The sequence below is a fragment of the Eumetopias jubatus genome, unplaced genomic scaffold (assembly GCF_037043125.1).
Source record: "Eumetopias jubatus isolate StellerSeaLion01/CBP00866 unplaced genomic scaffold, mEumJub1_p1.0 scaffold_9, whole genome shotgun sequence".
In the NCBI taxonomy this organism is placed as follows: domain Eukaryota; kingdom Metazoa; phylum Chordata; class Mammalia; order Carnivora; family Otariidae; genus Eumetopias; species Eumetopias jubatus.
The window spans coordinates 49,699,593-49,723,397 of NW_028274815.1; the positions used below are offsets into that span (position 1 = coordinate 49,699,593).

Sequence of the window (23,805 nt, forward strand, 5' to 3'; positions counted from 1 at the left end):
AGAAAGAGCTGTGCTCTGAAGATGCGTAGGTAAGGGTCCCTCAAACCAAGAACCACTGACATAAACTCCAGTGATCAGCTGGGCGGTCGCAGGTAACAGTCTCGAAATGTAGGTCAGTGCAAAACGTCCTTACTGATGAGAGGGAAAAGAAAAATTGGGGAGGGGAGTCTGCAAGAGATTCAGTAAAATAAAAGCAAATAAGACAAAGAATATGTATTAAGCAATTAGCATACCCTTTAAAAAGTTAAATGCAAACCATTTTGTTGAAAAACAGTCGTGTTTTCAATACCCACAAGAGCGCACTGCTATTCCAGAAACCTTATAGTCAACTACCCGCTAAGTGTCCACGTTGTCATGAAAAAGACCACTCTAGAACCTCCGTGAGAGGACCTGGGGCAGGTGAGCTGGTGTCCTGCACACTCAGGCCCAGCCTCAAGACATACCCCAGGCTCCCACTTTTGGCTGGAGATGAACATGTCCTAGCCACTAACCCCAAAACTGCCGGGGGAGGGAGATTAAAAAATCACATCCCCAACCTGAGGGTGTCAGTGCTCAGAAAGCAGTGGCTGTGCCCCACCCGAGGCCATGATCCTTGCTCCTCAGCCTTGTTCTCAAGGGAAAGGCTGGACCAGTGTTAAAGTCCCTCTCTCTCTCCCCAGCTATGGCCTTGATCTCTGGCCAACACCAAATCAGCTAGGAAAGTGCTGGGGGTGGGGGTGCTGTGGCCTGGCATTGCCAAGACAGAGGGGCAAAGGCAAGGGCAGGAGAAGACAGGTGGCTGATGATAAAGACCTAGCAGCAAGGTGTTCACCTGGAGCTGGGGGGAATGTGACCAGCAGCCCCACCTCTTCTAAGGTTGTCTTGCTATAAGCCCTGGATAAGTCATTTTATCTCTCTGGGCCTCAAATTCCTCAACTACTCTTAAAAAATTCTTTACAAGTGTCAGGAAACACTGAGGATCTGCTCCAGATTAAAGGAGACTAAGAGGGGCGCCTGGGTGGCTCAGTCGTTAAGTGTCTGCCTTCGCCTAGGTCATGATCCCAGGGTCCTGGGATCAAGCCCCAATCGGGCTCCCTGCTCCGCGGGAAGCCTGCTTCTCCCTCTCTCACTCCCCCTACTTGTGTTCTCTGTCAAATAAATAAAATCTTTAATAAATTAAATACATACATACATACATAAAGGAGACTAAGAAACCTGAGCAGTGAATATGTGTGACTTGGTGGGGTTTTTTTTTCCCCTTCCAAAATGGGTTGTGACAATGCGCAAAATCTGAATAACACCTGTAGATTAATAATGTTAGTGTTCGTGAAGTGTATAGATCAGGTTTGTAGCAGTATTGTATGTATGTTAATTTTCCGAGTTTGGTTGTGGCCCTGTAGTTATTTACATGATTTTAGAAAATCCACACTCAGGGCACCTGGCTGGCTTTAGTCAGTAGAGCATGTGACTCTTGATTTTGGGGTTGTAAGTTCAAGCCCCACATTGGGTGTAGAGATTACTTAAAAAGAATCTTTAAAAATTTTTAAAAAAGAAAATTCACACTCAAGTGGTTAGAAGTAAAAGGCATCATGTCTGCTACTTACTTTCAAAAATGGTTCAAATAAAAATTAGAGAGAAAAAGAAAACAGCACACATGTAGTAAAATGTTAACATTTGGAAATATGAGTGAAGAGAATTCCTTGTACTATTCTTGCAAATTTTCTGAAACTCTGAAAGTATGCCAAAAATAAAATAGTTTTTAAAAGAATTATGTTACTAGATGATTGCTAAGACTCTCCTAGTCTCTGTAAGAAGCTAACATTCTACACATTTTACAGAAAAGGAACAGGAAACAGTAAGAGGACAGCTCCTCGGCAGCAGCAGGAGGGCTCTGGAACTCAGGGTCTCTGACTCAAGTCCTCCCTCCATCCAGACCCCAGATCTGCCAAAGAGCAAGGGACAGTGAGCCCCAGACACCACTCCAGATACCGGACAAGAACCTCAGAGCAGAAGGCAAGTAAGAAAGGGGCCACCTGGACAGTGTCTGGGAGGCTGTCAGGAGAAACGGAAAGCTTCAGAAAACAGACCACCCTGTTCTCCTCCTCCTAAGTCCCCTTCCCTCCACATGCACAGGGCACAGATGGTTTCTCTCCTGCACACCCCAGAGGCTAACCAGAAGCTTCAAGCAACACGCGTGCACGGACTCCACCAGAACACGCAGTCCCACAAGGAACACAGAACACAGCCTAGACACGCAGTACAGCCCTGGGAGGGCAGCCTTCAGCCCTCTCTGACCAAAAGGAACACAACATCTGGAAATCCTAAGTCAGTCTCCTAAATAACTCTAGGGTCGAGGGGGAAAATAGAAATCAAAATCACAACTACATTTATTCCCAGTTTATGTATGCTACTTGTCCGTGTCAGGGTAAGTATGTACTTGAAATATCATTGATATGTAAACTGATTTGGGCATAAAAATAGAGTTGTTTCTGTGGAAAAAAGTCACACTTAACAGATTTGAAGTGTGGAGTAATATCCATATGAAAATAATAGCTATTAACAGAGGAAAAATTCTTCTATATTCTTCTAAAGCTGCTTCTATAAATACTTTTAACTAAATATGAAGGAAAATAAATTAAGGCTCCATTCAAGAAGCTAGAAAATAAAATACTTTAAAAATGTAGGAAAGGGATGCCTGACTGGCTCAGTCGGAGGAACATGCAACTCTTGATCTCAGGGTTGTGAGTTCAAGCCCCATGTGGGGTGTAGAGATGACTTAAATAAGACTTTAAAAAAAATAAAAAGTAAATACAAATGTAGGAAAAAGGAATCAGTAAAGACTGAAACAGTTGATTAGAAAACAAAATGTAGTGGTATTTATAACTGGAATCTAAGAGATGGCTCTCCAAAAGACCAATAGAATAAACAAACTTCTGGCAAGGCTGATCATTTGAAAAAGAAAAACATAAATAAACAATATTAGAAATGTGAAAAGGAATATAACTATTATCAGTGGATAAGGCATGAAGTACATTACTAAAAACTTTGAAAATATTAATGAAAGGACAATTTTCTAGGAAGGGGTAGAAATATTAAAAATATCAATCACCAGACAAGTAGAAATGTATCAGAGAACTACCCTCTCCCCCAAAAAGGGCACCAGGCCCAAAAGTTATTACATTATTTTTCTAGTTCATAAAAATGATTGGTTTTATTCTTTTATTTAATTCTCCCAGATCCCTATGAAGTAAGCACTATCTCTCTGTTTCACAGACAAGGAATCCAAGGGCTCAGAGGGGCTCAAGCAGTGTCTCTAAGTCACCCAGCCACACGTGGCCAACCTGGGACTCAGTCCCACAGCCTGACATTTCTGGGGTGAGGCCCAGAGAATTCTGTATTCCAAAATGCTCAAGTACTTTTGTGATCAGCCAGGGTTAGAAACTTCTGGGCCCTTGATACTTAAAGCCTGGTCCCATAACCAGCAGCAGCAGCATCACCTGAGAGCTTGTGAGAAATGCAGAATCTCAGGCCCCACCCCAGACCTGCTGAATCAGAAAATGCATTGTAAAAAGATCCCCAGGTGATATGGATGAACATTAAAATGTTCTGGTCTGTCCTGTACCTATCTGCCCAATCTCCTTCAATTCCTTTTAAAATTTGCGAAAGCAGTGCCTGTTCTGTCTAGCACAACCAAAACAAACGAACCGATGAACAACTGGAATGAGATTTGATCATATAACCATGTACAAAAAAAGCATAGCAAAATAAAACTTTTTCTTTTAAAAAAATTAAAAGAAATTTGTAATATTTATCAAGGTCTGATAAAGAATACCCTTAATATATGAAACTTTTACAAATTTATAAAAACATACAAATAGGCAAAGAAAATAAAAATATATTGACACAGAAGTACAGATCCAACTAAACATAGCAATAAGAGATTTGCAAATCAAATGTTATGCCAATTTTTATACCAATTAAAAATAAAGATTTTATAATAAATATGTATTATTTTGTTGATAATCAGGGGGAAAATCAATAAAGACATTTAACACGAAAAAAACCCATATATATATATATGTATATACATATATATATATATGAATGATTGTTCTAGAAAGACCCAAATATTAACAGGAGTTCTAAGTGGTGAAATTCTAGATGTTTTATTCTATGTGCTTATGTGAACTTCCTAGTTTTTCAGCAATGAATTTGCATTCTTTGTAACAGACAACAACAAAAAAGTTTTTAACTATATCCAGGTTTGACCTTATCTGAAATTTAACAGCTTTGATGCTTAGTCTCTCCTGGATTTTCAAAAGCCCTCTCATAACATTTGGCCTTTCCACAAATCAGTCTTAAAGGCATGTCCTTTCAGTCCTCGTCAAAAGTACTGGAGCCCCAAATAAACAGAGCCCCTTTACCTTACTCTGCAGCCTGGCAGTTCTCAAACTCCACTTGGCACAGGAATCACCTGCAGGAAGCTGGCTGCAGATGCAGACCCCCAGGTCCTACCCTCAGAGATCAACCCTATGTATCTACAGAGGGGATCTGGAACCAGGTGGTCCCCAAACTACCTTTTGAGAAGCCCCCACCCCGCCGATAACCCTATGGGAGTGAGGGTCAGTGCAGAAAAAGGGAAGTCTTGAGTGGTTTAGAAACTGGGTGAACTGGGGGTCTTACAGGTTGGCAGGGGGACAGCCGTCTGTTTCTACCCACCCCCAACTATGTGCACATGCAGGCTCGACCAGTCAGTGGTCAGTGCTTCTGCTCTTTAAAGAGGGCAACAGGTGGGCAGGGGAGGCAGGGGTAGGAAAAGGCTTTCTCCAACAGGGGAGCTGAAGTCCCGAGCAGCCCTGTGTCCCAGCCTCCCTGCCAGAATGCGCTCTGCTCCAGGAGAAGGCATTTGGAACCGCTCCGCAAGTTCACAGAGGTCCATCTGTCAGAGTTTCTGCTCGGCACCTTGAGAGGGTAGCTCCTCTAGAGCTGGCAGAGATGCAGGGAGTCTGCCACCAGGGGCCCAAGGACTTGGTGCCGGTGGGGCCCACAGGGACGTCCTTCGGCCCTGGGGCTGTTCCCCTCCCCCAGGGGGGCAGGGGCAGAGGGAGTACGGTGCGGGTGGGGTAGGGATCCAGAGCAGATCTTCCCCTCCCTCCTTGACCTCTTGGTTCCCAGGGGACTTCGATACACTAGCAGAGGAGCGGGAGAAAGCCCTCACGTCTGCTATGCCACCTGAACGTGAAAGCGGAGAAGGAGCACAGACCGCCAGCTAAATGAGAACTGTTCGCTGCTGCAAACACAAACTGGTGACACGCTGAAGCAGATGCGGGACAACCTCATGGTGACTGGGAAGCAGATCCCAGCCCACCTCTAACCCAAGCCAAGTTGACCCCTCTCCCCACCTTCTTTTCAGGGAGGGCAAAAGGCAGGCATCTGGCCCTTGCTTAGTAGCAGCAAGGGTTCCCACGTCTCCCAGGGAAGCGTCGGGGGGGGGGTCCCTTGTTCATGGGTCCCAGCAGACACAACCTTCCTAGGCAGGCAGGCAGCTCCATCTCCATCCCAGCTCTTGGGGCAGCAGAGACTGGGAACCTGCAGTTATGGCGTGAGGGGCAGGGGGGCAGGACAGAGGGGCTTGCACTGGACAGCTCCATCGAGAACTAGTGCCTCCTGATCCTCAATTACAAGTTTAAAATGCAGGGGCACCTGGGTGGCTCAGTCGGTTAAGCGCCCAACTGTCGATCTCAGCTCAGGTCTTGATCTCAGGGTCGTGAGTTCAAGCCCCGAGCTGGGCTCCATGCTGGGCATGGAGCCTACTTAGAAAATAAATAAATAAAAATAAAATGCAAACACAACAGGGAGGATTAACGCGTTGATAGGTTCTACCTAAGAAGACGCTTGTGGGAGTCTTAGACTCTGGAGAATAGCCAGGCAACGAACAAAGATGCTGCCTCAAGAAAGGAGACCGGGCACACAGAAGTGGAACCAATTTCACCAGTGGCCTTTGTAAGCTCTACTTCCAGCCTCCATGAATCCTCATCCCCAAAGAGCAGTTGCAGGTAAGTTTGTGTTTTAGGCCACCTTCAGATGTCTGGGAACTGAGAACGCAACGCTCCCTACTAGTTAGTACTAATGAGAGTTAATGACAACTGGGCTGTTAGTCCCCAGGTAATAACAAGGTGTGGGTTCACAGGGCTCCTCCCAGATGTCTGCCTGTGGGAAAACAGCCCAGGACCTTCTTTCTACGGTGGGGATCAGGCCGGTGCCCCTGGTCTGTTATCCAGCTCACAGCCTCCAGGCTCGCAGCCAGGCCTGCTTTAGATTTTGCTCCTCAGACTGGCCTAGGCTGTCACACTTTGAGGAGGTGAAGCTCACTGTGTCTCTCATCAGGTTGATTCTACAGTATTTATTAAAAGGATTTACTGCATGCTGGGCCTTGTGCCAGCTACTGGGAAACGAAATTGAGTAAGAGGAGGAAGCACCTCACCATAGGAACTCATACCAGGCCCTAAAGTACTGCTACGGAAGTGCAGACTTCATGCACAGGGATGAGGGAAGGAGGGGCTGCTGGGGCCCAGCGCCGGTGACAAAACCCAGAGCATTTCCAATATACCTGCAGGAACAGGTTAAAGAGCGTAACACGGGTGCCTGGCTGGCTCAGTCAGGGGCGCGCATGACTCTTGATCTTGGGGGTTGTAAGTTTGAGCCCCAAGCTGGGTGTCAAGATTACTTAAGTAAATAAAACTTAAAAAAAGTGTAACAGAAAAAGATCCCATTCACTTGTAATAACAAGACCTACAACATTAGAAATGAACCTAATGAGAAATGTGTAAGAGCCAAAACTTTAAAACTCTGGTGGACACACAAAGAAGACTAGAATAGATGGAAAGATGTACTTCCCATTTCCTGTATAGGAAGACTCCCTGTAAAGCTCTCATTCTCCCGCAAATAATCTATAAATTCCATGTGATTCCAACTGAAAAATCACAACATTTTTCACAGAATTTGACAAGTTGTTTATAAGCTTATTTGGAAAAGGAAATATAAAACAAAAGCCAAAAAAAAAAAAAGTGGAAAAAATGAGTTTCGGGTTTAACCCAACTGTTATATAAAAACTGCTGTAATTAAAACAATAAAGTACTGGGATGCCTTGGTGGCTCAGCTGGTTAAGCATCTACCTTCAGCTCAGGTCATGATCCCAGGGTCCCGGAATTGAACCCTGTGTAAAGCTCCCTGCTCAGTGGGAGTCTGCGTCTCCCTCTGCCCCCCCATGCTCCATGTGCATTCTCTCTCTCTCTCTCAAATAAATAAAATCTTAAAAAGAAAACAATAAAATACTGACACAGAATCAGACAATTCAATGGAACTGAAGAGAGGCTTTAGGATGCCCAAGAATATGTATTTATAAAATGCTTAAGGTAGAATTATAAACCATTTGGGAAACTATAAATAGCTGATAAAGAGACTGGAAATAATAGGCTTTCTATCTGGGAAAAACTCAATCCCTATCAAATCATATACAAATATAAATCTTGAACAAAGAGCCAAAAAATATATGTACAAATATGTCAATTACCGCATCATTTATAATTACAAAAAATTGGAACTGTACATGTCCATCAATGGGAATCAGTTTAATTACAATAAACCTATAAAATGCAAGACTCTATAGCCCTTAAAAGGCTTAGATGTGCTGACATGGAAAGATGCCCTCAACACATTAATGAGCAAATCAAAGAATACCCAAAATAAAGGATTGTACAAACACATTACTGCAGGAAAAGTAAGTTCATATACTCACTTTAAAAGTCTGCAAAGAGGGGTGCCTGGGTGGCACAGTCGCTGGGGTCCTGGGATCGAGCCCCACATCAGGCTCCCTACTCAAGCAGGAAGCCTGCTTCTCCCTCTCCCACTCCCCCTGCTTGTGTTCCCTCTCTCACTGTATCTCTCTGTCAAATAAATAAAATCTTTAAAAAAAAAAGTACGTGCATGCATGTGTGTGTGTGTATGTGTGAATATTAAAAAAAATAAAGTCTGCAAAGATATGTATAAATTGGTAATAGAGATTACACCAGGATGGAGAAGAAATAGCAATTTTCAGTTTCTAATTTTTCTAATTTATATACTTTTATATTTTTTCAGTTCGTGAAATGAGCATGTATTATTTTTATTTTTATTTTTATTTAAACTTAAATTTTTATTTAAAGTCCAAAAATGTATTGCCCATTTGGGGAAAAGAAAGAATAATAATATTGCTAGTGGTTTCTAGGTTGAACTCAAAATCCACCATCTCTCTGTCCCTGGCCTTTACTACTGCTCTCCATGGAGTCAAGGTAAAGGGTAAAAAAATCTATCCCCCAATGTGCAGCACCTTCTCCCTCCAGTGTGACCCCCTCAGCCAAATCATTTCTCTGCTGGCTTCAACAAGTTCAGGCTGGGGTGCAGAGGACTCCCCACCACACCAGACTCTGCTGGACCTGCAGAGGGGAAACTGCGCCTTCCCCATTGGGATCATTGTTGCCCTACACCCTGAGTTCTGGGGGAATAAAGAATTGGATTTGCAGGGGAGCACTGGAGACTGACTCCCAGAGATGCCCACGCTGTTTTTCCTGGTGCTATGAATCCCTCTCTCTTACCCTACTGTCCTGTCCATCCTAGCACACTCTTCACAGCCTCAGGGCACCAGCTGGGCCTTATCTTCCAGAATTGCATCAAAGAAGCACAGAGCAAGACTTGAACCCGCAGCCTTGACCAGCTCAGCTAGGCCATGAGCTCTGGATCAAAATTTTATCTCCCTCCCCCTGCCCTCTTCCCCTTCACTGTCCTTAGCTTCTCATTTCCTCTGCTGCTAATGCATGAGGCTTTTCTCAATACTACTAAAACTTCTATATGGGCCTAGGATATTCTCTGGTCCTAGGCAGTAAATTCAAACTGATTTTGTTTAGGTTAAAAAAAAATTTTTCCCCCCACAGTTCTGGCTGCTAAGCTGGTAAGCTATTACTAGGTCCCCTGCCCAGCGGTTTGGAGACAAAGCCCCTAAAAGTAATCAAGTGCCTTCTCTGGCCCTGCCATTGTTTCACAGCCAATGATTCTCCTTTGTTGGGAGGAAAGGGAGCTGGGCTGCACTAGAACTTGGTATTCTCCCATTGGGTGTGCCATCAGCCTCTCCCCAAGAGCACAAGCAGACATGAAATAGCAAAACCTGCAAAAGAGGCCACAGGAAAACTTAGAGAAAAAGTCATATTTTTAAATGTGTCTGTGATGATTAAAAAAAAAAGTAGAAAAAGAAAAAATAGAGTGTCTTACAGATCCAATGGAGAATCTAGAAAAAGCACATACCAAATAAACCTAAGGAAAAGAAGACAATAAAGACTAAAGCAGAAATTCATGCTTTAGAAAACAGAGAGCTGGGGCTCCTGGCTGGCTCTGTCGGTTGAGTATGTGACTCTTGATCAGGGTCGTGAGTTCAAGCCCCACGTCAGGCATGCGGGAAAGAGAAAAGAAAGAAAAGAAAATAGAAAGCACAACTGACAAATCTATGTGCTTTTAAGTTACATAAAAAAAGAAATTAATGTACGATGTTAGAAATTAAGAAAGTGAAAAGAAATCACAGCTACTGAGGGAACTGAAGGGCAATAACCATATACCCATGATGCTATTAAATTTGAAAAGATCACTTTCATAGAAAACACAAAGTACATGTTTTGTAACAACAGCCACAGAAATTATAGGTCAATCTCCTTCACAAAAATAAATGCAAAACTCCCACGCTGACAAATCAAACAGCATGCTAAAAAAAAAAAAATACCCCATTACCAAGTATGGAATATTCAAGGAATGTAAAGATAGTGCAATATTAAGAAATGCATTAACAGAATTCATCCTATTAACAGGCAAAGGAGAAATATTCCACCTTCAAACCATGTTAAATAGATGTGACAAAATGAAGCATCCACTACTAATAGGGAAAAACTTCTTAATAAAATGAAGCAAGAGGTAAATTCCCTAACATGACATAAAGACCTCAAACAATCAGCAATACCATGCTTACGGGTAAAACACTAGAGACATTCATATTAGAGTGAAAAGGGAGGGGGAATCACTAAGGAGAACAATGGCCTCTGCTCACTAAATATTTGCCAAATGAATTTAACATGGAAGGACAGTCCTAGGAGAGAGGCGGTAGTCAACTGACAAGGGGATCGGCTCTGAAGTCAGCTCCACCTCCTGGAGAAGTATCAGTCCTTGGTCACACTACTGGCCTGAATCTCAGTTTTCTTATCTGAAAGGTGGGGGCTACTACCACCTGCCTCGAAGTTGTCATAAGAACTATGAAAACTTGGCCCCATGCACCACACACATGTTAAGTGCTCAAGCAACAACACTACAACTAGTAATATGTAGGGTAAAGCGGGCTATACCACAGCAGGACTCCATTTTTATAAACAACAGAAAATTAGTAGCTCACTCTGGAACAACCTGAGGTTAGGGGCCCTGACCCCCATGCAGTTGAAAATCTGCATAGAGCTTCTGACTCCCCAAAAAGTGAACTACTAATAGCCTACTATTGGCAGGAAGCCTTACCGATAACAGAAACAGCTGATGACCACACAATTTGACACATTATACATATGACCTACTGTATTCTTACAAGACAACTGAGAAAATGTTAAGAAAATCATAAGAAAAACGCATGGACAGTACCATAATGTATTTACTGAAAAAAAAAATCCACGGAAAAGTGGACCCACACAGTTCAAACCCATTGTTCAAGGGTCAACTGCATACACAGAGTCAAGTCTAGAGGAACACTACTAAACAGTGGTTAACTGGGTTGTGAAATTATGGGCAAATTCCTCCGCTTCTGTCTATTTCTATTTTCTAATTTTTCCAAAGAACATGTATTATCTGTAAAATACAAAAAGAGACTAAACAGCCAAAAAATGGTAACAGAGTTCTGGATTTAGCCAAGATTGAGGACTGGGCAAGGCTCACGGCCAAGGTGGCGGAGGAACTTTACAGGTGAGCGGGGAGCTGGTTAGCCAGGGGAGGGGCTTGCGGGCCTCCTGGGCCCTGTGTCCTCAGTGTCAGGCACCCCACACAGCGTGCAGCCCAGCTCCTGGCGGAGGATGAGCTGAAGCCAGCACACAGTGCTATACTACTGCATACCCTGACCTGACTCTGCGCAAATGACAGAGAAATCCTGGACGATGGCAATGGGGGGGAGAGTACACATTTCTTGAGCCAGGGGCTCATTATGCAGGTGTCTTTACTCGCCCAGCTGCATACAGTATGTACCCTTTTGTGTGTATGCTGTATATCAATAAAAAAAATTTTTTTTAATAATTAAAAACTCGGAGGAGAACACTCAGTTTCTGTCCTCTGCCACAGAGCTTCCCTCTTAAACTCTGGTTTTGATAAATATGAACTCATGGACCAGTTTCATGGAACAGAACATTCAATCCGGTATTTTGCCTGACATGTCTCGCTGTCTTCATTTTTCCCAACTCTTGACTGATTACTACTAAAATTATCAATGGACAAGAAAAAAATTCTGGGGCAGTCAGGGAGACACAGGAAAGCCAAACTGGATGAAGCAGCACACATTTGCATCACCTGAGTAGTCCTGAAAAATGCTAGCACCCGGGCTCTACTCCAGACAAATTACATCAGCCTCTCAGGGGCTGGGCCCCGGCACTGATATTTTCTTTTTTAAAACCTGCCCAGATGATTCTAGTACGCAGTGGCACGGAGAACCACTGAACTAGCTGAACTGGAGGGACTGGCCCCCAGGCACTCTCTCAAGCAAGCTTAAGCGTGCTTGTCCTGGTGGAGGCTATGGGGGTGGGAGCGAGCATTTAGGGCTGAAGTGCCCTGGCACCCTCCCAGGTCCTCCTCCATGTCCTATGACCCCCAGACCCCAGGCATAGACCAGGGGGGATCCATGCCCCCACAGGAAGGAGGCAGCCTCTGGAAGGGTAGGAGAGGAGCTTCCCAAGAGTTGGGCACAGAGCCCTGGGCGCTGGCTCCCAGCCAAGTGTTCAGAGTGCTCTGGACCACTTGCCAGTACAGCCCCAAAAACATGTACCACTCCAACCACACAACCCCAGAGCTAAGCCCTAACTACTACTCAGGGTCCAAATGACACCACCAGGAACCCACAGCTGGAAACCAGGAAACCGAGGAAAAATAACAGTGAGAAGGCCACAGGGCAGAGGTCAGCGTATAGCTCAACCATCACATCAGGGAGAAGTGGCAGGGCCAGTGAGGCAGGGATGCCACACGGACCACCTGCCCAAAGTTTCCAACACTCATCTCTGGGACCCTATACCACCTTCGTCTTGTATCCACTCTACCTAAATGTGTGAGAGGAACACAGGTCTGACCAAAGCAGATGGCTATCGTGGCCCAACAGCCAGCCCCACAGCATCTTATAAGCTCCTAGATAACTGACATAAGGAGTCCCTGGCCTATATCCCACAAAGCAGTCCCCTCAAAGGCCCCCTCTGCTCAGTCTAGAACTTAGGGCTAAGCTCAAAGCATAAGGGGTGAGAGTGGGCATGGGCTGAGGCCATGAACAGTGTTCTAGGATGGAGAACACAGCAGGAGAAGAGAAAGGGATGTGTTGCACCAGGAAAAACAGAATGGGCATATCTGGGGCACAGCTTCCCCCACTCCACTGAAAATCCATCTCTGTGTGCCCCCTACACAGCTCAGGGTGTAGGGTAACAACGATCCCACTTGGAAAGGCAGCCTCCCCTCTCTGGGTCCAGCAGAGCCTGGGGGTCAGAGGGTGCTCCCTGTACCCAGCTTGAACTTGTTCAAGCCAGTAGAGAAATGATTTGGCCCAGGGGACTTGGGCCTTGGCCCACACTCAAGGAAGAAGGTGGTGCAGAGAGAATCTGTCTGGAGATGCAGAGAGGACTCAGCCCAGAACCCTTCCAGGGTCTCTGCCTCTGCTATAGTTACTGGTCTCCCCATACCCTCCACCTTATGCAGAAAAACCAGCAGGAATCAGGGATGAAAACTTCCTAAGATACAGGACGGTGGATGGGCAGAAATAGCTCCTTCAGTAAACTCCATCTGTGTAGCAGGGCTGGGAACCAAGGCCCACAGGCTAAAAGAGCAGACTCTGGGGGAGGAGAACATTGAGGGGGAGGGGACGTGGGTGCCTGCTGCGGAAGAGGCAAAGCAGGAAAACTCAGTCAATAGGGCAGGGAGTTTAGGAGCTCACTGTCAGGGACAAGTTGCAAACCCTTTCAATGTCTTTGTTTCCTTCGCAAAGCCCATGAGGTTAGGATTACATGTGAAAAATGCTTGGAGGCGGGGTTGAGAAATCCAATTACTTAAGCACCCAGGGCACAAGAGTTCCAGGCCACAGAGGTAACCAGGATTTGCTCAGACCCTAATCTTACTGTCCTTGGGATGTTTGCCTCTTAAGGAATATTTCTGTGGCAGAACAGTGTTAACCTATGCTTTAGCCCTTACCCTACTCTCCTCAAGGATGAGGCAGCTGTGGTAGTAGGAAATTAGTATTTTTATTTTTATTTTTTGTCTAGTCTTTAGCATCCTACATGAAAAGACCAAAGATCCTCAGCAGAAAAAAACAACAAGTTTTACAGAGTGTGTAGGGGGGAAAGCGGGATAAAGTAGGAAGGAAATGTCCAAACTTTAGCCATCAAAAATACTGGGATGTCTGTCCTTACAGAAACCAGCACAGGGTCTGTGATCAGCCCCCAGACGAAAAGAGCTATATCTCTGGAAGACTGAGAGCCGCCAGATGGAAAAAGCTCAAAAGTCAAGGTACCCTGCCTGAGACAATGGAGCTTTAGCATCTTGTAGGGCCCAAGTCCACTCTGGCATCTACAGGAGACCTGGCCTCTCCTTAACTGTTCTCTTCCTCTAAGGCACACGGTACATACACGCAAACACACACACACACACACACACACACACACTTCTGCCCCTTTGGGGGCTCCGCAGGCTCTGACCCCTCTCCATCAGAATCTGAAACTCGCAGAGAAGAAAGGGCAAACTGCAGACATCCTTATCTACAGAAGCTGAGAGGCAGGTAAATCTTTCGAGGTCCTTGGAAAGAATCTCTGGGACAGTAAGATCTCTACTCTTCCACACGTCCTCCAGATGGACGGTACAGAAGAGAGGAGTCCTGTCCAGAAAGGGGCAGGGGGAGGGAGTCAAAACAGAGACCCTCTGCTTTCCCAGAAGCAAAGTTCAGAAATAATGCAGTTCAAGACATGGCCCATAAACTGTGGATCACCAGTCCACCGCAACTTCTAAAGCCATCCCAGCTATTTGCACCTGCCACAACAAGCAACGGCATGTTCGCCGGACACGCCTCATCCCCTAGCTCACAGACCGGTCTGGATGGTGCTGAGCTCCCAAGGTGAGCCATGCCTGGCACAAGCTGCAAACTCCTTGTACAAACAAAGTAAGGTTATGTTTCCATCTGCAACATTTTGGGAATGAAGGAAAAAAAAAAGAAAACTGGCACTTTGCCACATTTCAGTTGAGAAAAACTAACTTTGGGTAACCCCTTCATTTCACAAAGAAAACTAAAGTCCCGGAACATTAAGTGTCCCCACGCCTAATGCACAGGAGCAGAGTGGGGAACAGAGAGGAGAAGAAACCAGACAATTGCACTTCCCAGCTTCCTCCTTTTAGCTGGTGGTCTCCATGGGAACCCCGAGGCAGGCCGGGCTGCAGGACCCACACACTCGCACTGAATAGGTGATTCAGGATTCAAGGTGGACCGCCCGGGCATGGTGTTTCCGTCCCGCTTTACCTGAATCTCAGACACACCACATCTATAACCAACAATTTTTCCTTTCAAAACTAAGCTTTCTTCCCAACTATTTCATTCCTGACCCCACTACCCTAATCTGCAAGCACCAGATTCCAGAAACACTTACTCAAAACAAGGCTGGCATGTGGATTCTTCCTGCAAAGTCCCTTGAGGTCCACTGAGCCAGTGATGAAAGCGAATATAAAGAGCTAGGGAGCTAGGCACAGCTGGGGGCAAAGGGTTTGGTCCGCCACGTGCAAGTTCACAGCCCCAAACACAAAGATCAAAAGCCTTCGCTGCATAAAAAAGAAAACTTGCCAGTGCTGGTTTTCCCAGTCTGAGTTAGGATTTTTGCTAATTTTGTCAATGTCTCTTGCTTTCAGTGGTACTGTGAAGAACAAATGAGGACTTATTTTTCAGGATCTAGTACTGTACTTGGAACATGGTAAATGCTCATAAATGTTGAAAGACAAAGGGAAAGAAAAGGGGCGATAAAACAAGTAGGACCACAGTCTTTTCACCATCTGGGCCATGCCGGTCCCCTATTTGTCCCAAGGCTTCCTAAACTAACCCCCAAGGAAGCCACCTCCTTCTCAGAAGCTGCACACATGCTGGGAACAAGGGGGAGTCCTCAGCTGACTGCCAGATGCAAGAGTGTGAGAGGAAATGAGGCCAAAAGCCCAAGAGGTCAGGGTGGGAAAGAGAGCTGGGAGACCCGGAAGCTGAGCCAAACCAAAGCCCCTCCCCATGCTCCCCGCCCCCACCTCCGGTGAGCCAAACCCCTTGCTACAGCCTCAGGGGTATGGGAGGGGACTTGGCAGGACCACAAAGATCATTTCTAGCAGCTGGGGGGAGCCCGGAGCCTAGGCCCCTCCTCAGCAAACTCAGCAAGTGGGCCACTGGAGCCCTGACTGTGATCCCTGCGGGCGGCTCCTGGGCCCTTACTCTGTGGCAGGCAGGAAGGCTCTCTCCCTTTGGCTCGCTCACATATCTATCCTGCGCTGTCCTCTCAATGGTTCCAGAAGGCACTGGGGTCACTAAGGAGGTGGGGCTGAGCTCTGGGACTCTAACTACTGTCCTTATCACACATGCGGGGGGGGGGGGGAGCACGAGCTCTCTCTCGCTCGCTCGCTCTCTTTCAGCATTCCCAGACTCAACTCTGTGTTTGGTTCCCTTCCTGCTCTAGCCTGACACGCTCACCTGAGTCCTTATCTCCCCAAGTTCACTGCTACTTGAAAACTTACCTCGAAGAAAAAGAGTTTCTGCTAGACCCTCATCAAGGACTGGAGAGTAGGAAGAACAAGCAAGCAAGAACTAGTAGGAGTCACCCACGGTGTGTGGATCACAGATCCTCGACAAAGGGGCATTTCTGCAGTGGTCCAAAGGAGAGACAGGAGGCAGAGATCCCGGGCACAGTCCCAAAATAGTTTCCAGACATCCTCAGCCAGTCAAGGATTCCCATGGGGCAGAGCGTGGGAGCAGCGTGGGAGCCCGAAAGCAGGGGTGGCCTGGAGCTCTCGGCACTGGGCACTCACTCCTGTCCAGGCTGCCAAGAAGGAGGCGGTGGCAACAGTGTGTGCTATGGCATGTTCCTTGGGCTATCATGGGTAGACACATAACACACTAGCCAGCAAAATGACAAATTGCATTTATCAAACTCAACTCTGTGCCTGTGCTAGGCATTACACAAACCCTACAGCATGGATGTGCCTGAAACTCTGGCTGGACTGCACACAGCAGATGAGCATATTCCCACTGCGTGCTGCACACCACTCACCCATGAGGTTTACCCATCTTGCACCCATCCTGTGGGAACACAGACTGGGACAAGTGATGCCCCCTTGTCCCGTGTCCCAGAGTCTTGGCCTGATCTCAGAATGAGCTCACGTACCAGACACATCTTCCTACACTATGACCTGCTGAGGGAAGATGATCTGGTAACACTGCCTCATCGGGGTATGTGGGACACGGCACCTGATTGGCCACCTAAGGAAACTCCATGTGAGGGAAAGGTGGCACCAGGAATGGGGGAGGGGCAGGCGGGGACGGGGGAGTGTCAGATCTGAGCGCTTGTTGGCAATGCCCAAGCCAGGCCAAGAGGAGGCTAGGATTCTCAGACAGACAACTCAACAATAAAAACAAGCACAGACACAATCACGGAACTTCAAAAGCACAGCCGGCTCAGGCCCTACGCTGAGAAGGGGGAAGGAGGAAGATGTGCTTGGAAGGCTTCCTCTGTTTTTTCAAGGAGCCTCTGCCGCATGCCCACAACACCAAAGGTTGAGGTATCAGGCTGAGAGCTTCCAGCAGCACTGCAGAGCCAGCAGAACGCAGGCAGGGAGAAACGGAGAACACGCTTGGAAAGAACTGAAGAGAAGCCATCGCTAGGCAGGAGGGGGGTGCTTTGGGGAGTAAACAAACCTGCCAGCAGGCCTTCCTCCAGCAGAGAGGGAAGCTCTGGCTGACAAGGCCGGAGACACAGCGGAGGGAGGGAGCTGCCTCCGCCCTGAGCCCATCTGTGCTCAACCCCTTGTCCTGTTCTCCCCAGGGTGGGGGGCAGAACAGGTGCACTGCAGGATCTCCGTGCCCACAGCCCTCAACAGCACACACACTGCTTACAGCTCCCCCAGTCAGCAGTGGGAGGCCAGGAAAGGAAGTGGAGGTGGAACCGGGGGTTCTGCTCTGGAGAAGGGAGCGAGTGAGCTCACAGCTCTCTCCTCCCCACCCACAGCACCGCCAGTATCAACCACCCTCTGCTTCCCTCAGGGGCCGCCCACTGCTCCCAGGCTCACCAAGGCCTGCCCAGCTCCCCAGGGGAGCTAATGCCACCTGGCTCTTCTTCTTCCCCCAGAACGGGGCTTCAGAAGCAAAATTCATGCCCTCCCCCAAGCACTTCCTTGCCTCAAGTTCCTTGGGAGGAGGCCAGGGAACCACCCCGGCTCCTGATCCACCCAGCAGCCGCCTCGCCCAGGAGCCCCCATCCCACGTGGGGAAGCAGAGTCCCTCCCCGCCAGCGTCCCCACCCAGTCAGTGAGGCGGCAGGGTGCCACTTCCAGCACCTCCACAGAGCTTCCCACAGCTTTCCCAGGAAGCGGCAGAAGGACTGCCAGGGACCAAAGTCTAAAAGCCTCTGGGGACTTCAGCAGCTTGCCCACCTGCTATCCAAGCCACCTGATTCCCATAGCTCCCGACGGGCTCCAAGGGCCAAAGGGGAAAGTAGGGCTGAGGCAGGGGCAGGGACAGGCTCCCTCCCCCCATCCTGCCCCTGCCCTGATAGTCCCCACACTCCTTCCCCAGCCTCTCTGCTCTCAACTTGAGAGGCAGCCACATGAAGCTGCCTCCCGCTCTGTTTTCCCCACCCTGGGCCAGCAGAGGATACTGCTGAGTAATCCCAAACACTCAGCGGGTCCCCAGCCCTGAAAAGAGGGGCAAAGCCCAAGGAAACCTACCGATCCTGGTCCTTGCCAACGTGAGAGGAACATCTGTATTCCCTAGTAATGGCTGAGACCCCACCAGATTCTGCCCTGCTTTGCCCCAAATACCCCAGTCCCAGCCCTCAGACGATCACAGTGCCCCCTTCTCTGCTTCCCACGCACCTGGTAACATTCCCTTCCCAGTCCCCCAGACACCAAGCTGCACAGAGTAACAACAGCCGCCCGACGGATTCCCAGTCATGATGTTGCATCAGCCCCCACCCTACCCAAAATATCCTCACCCCCACCACCTCCTCTCCTCTCCAGCCATCTCCATGGTGACAGCAGCATGACTAATGACACCCTATCAGCTTCAGACTCAGGAGCACAATCCCCCCATCCCCCTTTAACACCCCCCCCCCCAGGGCGCCCCGGGATTTCTGCAGGTTGGATGCAAACTAACAGCACCAGGGACATTCTCTAGAGATTTCCAGAGGCAAGGGTGGGGAGTGGGTTGCATGTCTTAAAAAAAAAAAAAAAAAACAGTTCAACAAACCCAATCCCAACAGCACCCAAACCATCCAGCTGAGAAAGCAAAAAGAATCCAAACAAAACCCACACAGGCCTGAGAATTCATTGGTCGCCCACACCCCCGCCACCCCTCCCCCTCAGCTGCTGCTACACACACAGTGGGAGATTAAGGGATCACCAGAGGAGACCCTTTATTTTTATCCAATCCAGTCAAACACTTCACCCCCACCACACACGCGCACACGCACGCGCGCGCGCGCGCGCACACACACACGGTACCTTGACAGCAGCCCCTTGTCCCCACGGCCCGGCTCCTTCACCAGCCTTTATTTCCACCTGCAAAAGAAGCCAGAAAGACTGATGAGCCAGGCAGACACCAGGAAAGAAGCAAAGTCCTTCGGCTGCACAGCCCCAGCACCACTGCAGGGGAAGGAGGAGAACAGGAGGGAGGGGGCCGCGGAAAGAAAGGATAGCAGGGACCATCTTCCTGCCTCCAGCTGCCGCCCAGACTCTTGGTGGATGGGCTCATTCGCCTTCCTGTGTTTTTGTTTTCATTTCTCCTTTTTCCACCCTCCCGAGATCCAGGAGGGCACTGCCCCTCCTCCTGCGTCCTGTCTGGCCTCGTCTCCCCCCGCCCTGCCCGCTCTACCTCGGCCGGCCTCCTCTGGTGCATCGGCCGGCGGGCCTCCCATTATCCCCGCCGGAGCACACGGAGGGAGGCACTGCAGAGGAGGCGGCGGCCAGCTGCCGGCTTGGCTCCCCTCCCCGCCGCCGGCGAGGCTGGTGTGGAGGGGGCGGCGCGCTCACCAGCCAATCCCCGTGGCCCGCCGGGCGGCGGGGGCAGGGCCGCCGGGGGGTGCTGGACCTGCCCAGCCGGGAGGCGGGGGCGCCGCCAAGGGTGCCGCGGAGCTGCGCTGGCTGCGGCCCAGGTCTGTCGCCGCTCCCCGGCAGGCCGGGGATCCCGGGGCACCCCGCTTCCTCCTGAGCAGGGGACCCTGAAGGTAATACCCAGGGCGTCCTCTGCATCTCCAGGGTCAAAGAGGGCAGACGGCGCCCGGGGTCGACCTGGGGGGGGACTGGTGGGATTCCCCCTCCAGCCCCTCTGTCACCCCAGGACACCAGCATACTGCCTCATCCTAGCAGCAGCGAGGACAGTGCCAGGTGCTAGGATAAGAGCAGGAGGAGTGACAACCTCCGTCATCTTCCAAGAAGGAGAAAGAGAAAAAAAAAGTCTTGGCAGTATGAACGTTTACCCCATTTTTGCAGATGAGGAAACAAGGCGAGACAAGTAAAGGAACTTACCCAAGGTGACAACAGCTGGAACACAGCAGGGGTGGGACTCCAAGCCAGATCCATCTGGCTCTACAGACCAGACTCTTAACCGTGACACACAGTCCTGCTCCTCCCTCCCTCTTGCGCCCACCTCGGAAAACAGACGGCTTGAAGCCCACCAAGTCAGCCTTGCCCTCCCCATACACACAAACACCCACACCTCACCCTAGATCGCTCATCCCTCATGCCTGAACACACCCCACCCTATCCACACAGCCTCCGCCACCACCACTAGGATGTTTCCTCCTCTCTTAGAAAGGCCACAGAAGGTGGCCCTCCAGGTCCTCGGCGCCCCCCAGACCTCAGGGCTCCCAATCCCTGGAAAAGGCTGAGGACAAGAGGTGACCCAGACCCCAAGAGGTCTGGCCTCCACTTCCCAGACTCTGAGCCTTTGAACAACACCCAGGAGAAGAGAAGAATGGCAGGAGGGGAAAGAATAGAATGGGGAGAGGAAGGTCTTACAAACCACTCCTCGATTTCATTTCCTGGGCATTCCTGGGCACACCCTGCTGCACCCTATCCCCTCCCTGTAGCTGAATACCCCCGAAGTTTCTACCTCCTTGGAAAGGGACAGCCACAGACTCTGGTGCTTGCACGTCTGGTTGAGTTTCTGGCTCCATCACCAGCCAGCCGCAGCACCATGGTCATGTTACTTTACCTCTCTTAGCCTCACTTGGCTCTTCTGTAGAATGGAACTACAAACACCAGCTAAGCCCTGCGCAGTCAGGAGTATTCTACAAAGAAAGGTAGCATGGCGCCTGCCACATGACCGAGCAGAGCAAGCCACCATCACTCTGAATTTCGAGGGGGAGCTCACCATGTGCTACTTCTCATCTCACAGATGAAGGTGCTGAGGCCACAGAGGAGAGGTAACTGGTAGAACTGGTTAGGATGTGTGGGAGCCTCTGTTTCAGTGACCTGCCCAGTTGCTGCCCCCTCCACGGGGTCCCAAGCTAATACTCAGAATGGGAGGAGCTGCCTTGGCCTCTGGTGAGGAGACTCCAAGAAGCACTAGGGCCCACACCTGCCTCACCCCTGGGGACAAAGGGCAGCCCTGCTGGCTCCTCTCCAGGGTAGGCAACAAGGCAAGGCAAGGAGCAGGGTCCTACACCATGGCTCAAGATGGGAAACGGCTTCTGCACCCCCAAAGCTCTTACCTTGGCCAGGCCAAGAGAAGTCCCCTCTTTACTCTGGTCCCCAGCACCCCTGCCGCCCCCCCCCCCCCCCCCACTGCTTGGACAGTAACAGTTAACACTGTTGCCGCTGCGGCTGCCACAGTTTATCAAGCCCCTGCTGCGTCCCAGGCCCTGTGCCAGTTACGCTGTAGAAGCATCTGACTGAGCGTCTGACTTACTCCACACACAACCTTGCCTCTCATGGGGAAGCGGACGAGAGATGTTAAGTCACTTGCCCAGCAACACACAGCTGGTGAGGAGTGAGCTAGAATTCCAATCTAGGCCTTGTTCATTCCAGTTCTCTCACCCCCCTCGCTCTCTGCCAACCCCAGGGAAATGCAAAAAGGGATAGGGTCATTTGAACCTAACCACTTCCCTTCAAGCTATGGGTCTGAGAATAGTAACGTTTTTCATGCCTCAGAGACTTTGGGAAGCTGCTCCTTGACTGGATTCCCCTCCCCCCGCCCGGTGCTAGGCTTCCTCCGCCTGTTCCCTCCCTCTGCTGCTCTCCCAGCTCCTCTAGCCCCCACGGGCATCCCCCGCTCCTCCGGGGCCTCACAGCGCAGCTCACAGCCTCTCCCAGAGCACCGGTCACAACCAGGCACAGTTATTTATTTACACGGCGGTCTTCCCCATGTGGGCGCCCCCCCCCCCCCCCCCCCCGTCTTCCCCACTTGACTAGGCTGTGCTAAGTTTCTAGGCAAGGAGGGTGGAAAGGCAGGGGGTTGGGCACTGAAATATGGAGGCCACTCTCCTGATTGACCTTCTCTTTGAGGTCCCCAAGGATCAGAGGGACACCTGCTCTCTGGAGAGGGCAGACCTGTTCGAACTGAACTACAGCTGAGCCTTAGCCTCGTTCAACCAGCACGTCTTCCTCCACAGCCTGCAGAAGCCACCCTGACTGTCTGACCCCCCCCCCCTCCGGAACTCCACTGCTAATTCAGTCTTACCCTACCCACACAGGTCCTGGCTCACCAGAGCCTATGGTCCCCAGGGCAGTCTACCTGCCCCCGTCTCTGTCCCACACGGGCCTCCTGCCCTTTCCTGAGGAACCTGGAATGTCAGGGCTCCAAGGAGTCACAGAGGTACATGCTCCTAGCAGAGACACTGTCCACGCCCCACAACCAACCCTCTCCCATCTCTACTGGCCTCTCTTTCAACATTTTGGACTTCTCAGTGACTGACCCAGAGGTACTTGTGACCCCTGGGGGCTGAGGGGCCCCTCCCCACTTTCTGTCATGACCCCAGTCCCACCATACTCCCAAAAGAGGAATAGGGCCACAGCCATCCCCACTGAGGAGAGGCAGATGGATTCACTCACTCTCAGAACACACAAATTACCCCAACACTGAGAACCTCAGTAACATGGGTACCCACAGGCCAGAAACCAGACAGATATACAAAGACTAGGGGATGGGGACACATCCAGACATAGATTCAGGAGCATGTGCAGGAACATCAACCAAACATCAACCCCCATGTAGGGCCCCACACTTGGAGCATGGCGTAGCATATCTTATTTAATCCTCAAAACAAACCAGTGAAATAGGAATTATTCACACCCATTCTACAGATACAGAAATCCATTTACAGGGAGACTAAGCACCTTGCCTAAGGTTGATGACTGAGCAGGGCTCTTGCCACCCCCTCACTTGCACTGATACAGTCGGGCTGCTCTGTGTAGTTCTAGGATTTTCGTATCAACCTACCTCTTCTAGCGTTGGCAGAGATAAACTTCTCTTCTCCGGCACAGCTGTGTCCTGAATGAGGTCACTCCCCACAAAGCTTTACTTTAAAGCTCAGCTCAAGACCCGATTCCTCCAGGAAGCCTTCTAGGGTTACCCCAGTCCTCTGTCAGCTGACAGTACTTCTAACGTTTCTCATCTGACACTCGGTACTGCTATTTGTCTGTCTGGGTATCCTGCCTCCCCCACCAGAATGGCTGGAGTCGTGCATTCCCAAAGCCCCTGCAGGGTTTTGCCCAACATACCACACACGGAAGGCACCTGAAATCAACTGTGGGAGAAGTCATACCTTCCTCTCCTTCCCTCTCCATCACACAAAGGATCCTGCCAAAGAAACCCAATACCCCCTCCACCTTCAGAGCCTATGTTTGAAGTCCCCGGTGTCCACGCATCAATTTCCACCCAAGTAATTGCAGCCCATCACACACATCATCCCCTATATTTGAAACTCTTTGCGGTTGTCATGGGAACTGCCTTTGCCTTCATTCACTGATCAGGCCTCACAATTAGCTTTGGCAGCGGAAGTCTGTGTCAACAGCAATCACAAGGAGAAGGAGGAGGAGGAGGAGGAGGAGGAGGAGGAGGAGGAGGAGGAGGAGGAGAAAAGGTGCTTCTCCTGGAGACGCAGCGAAGATGGACTAAACCCAGGCACCCAGCAATGTCCGAGGGAATGTAGTCAGAGCCTGCCAACAACTCGGCTGGCCCGCCTGCTTCCGAACTCACCAACAGAATGCACCTGGGACCCCCAGGCTAGTGCGCAGGGGATGGAGCTCTGCCCATACCCCGCATGCTGTCCTCAAAGCTAGTGAGAAAGTCTTCCAGTCTACTTC

The 23,805-nt window shown here is 49.6% G+C and overlaps 1 protein-coding gene across 2 annotated transcripts in view; it reads right to left on the reverse strand.

Annotated features, from left to right (window-relative positions):
• TET3 (tet methylcytosine dioxygenase 3) overlaps positions 1 to 23,805 on the reverse strand; it is a 98,881-nt gene that overhangs the window by 63,949 nt on the left and 11,127 nt on the right. The window contains exon 3 of one of the 2 annotated variants that reach the window (XM_088026452.1): positions 19,003 to 19,059. In XM_088026452.1, coding sequence (XP_087882578.1) covers positions 19,003 to 19,059 — 57 coding nt within the window. Of the gene's footprint in view, positions 1 to 19,002; positions 19,060 to 23,805 lie in introns of those variants that run through there. The other variant, XM_088026453.1, reaches the window with a different exon arrangement.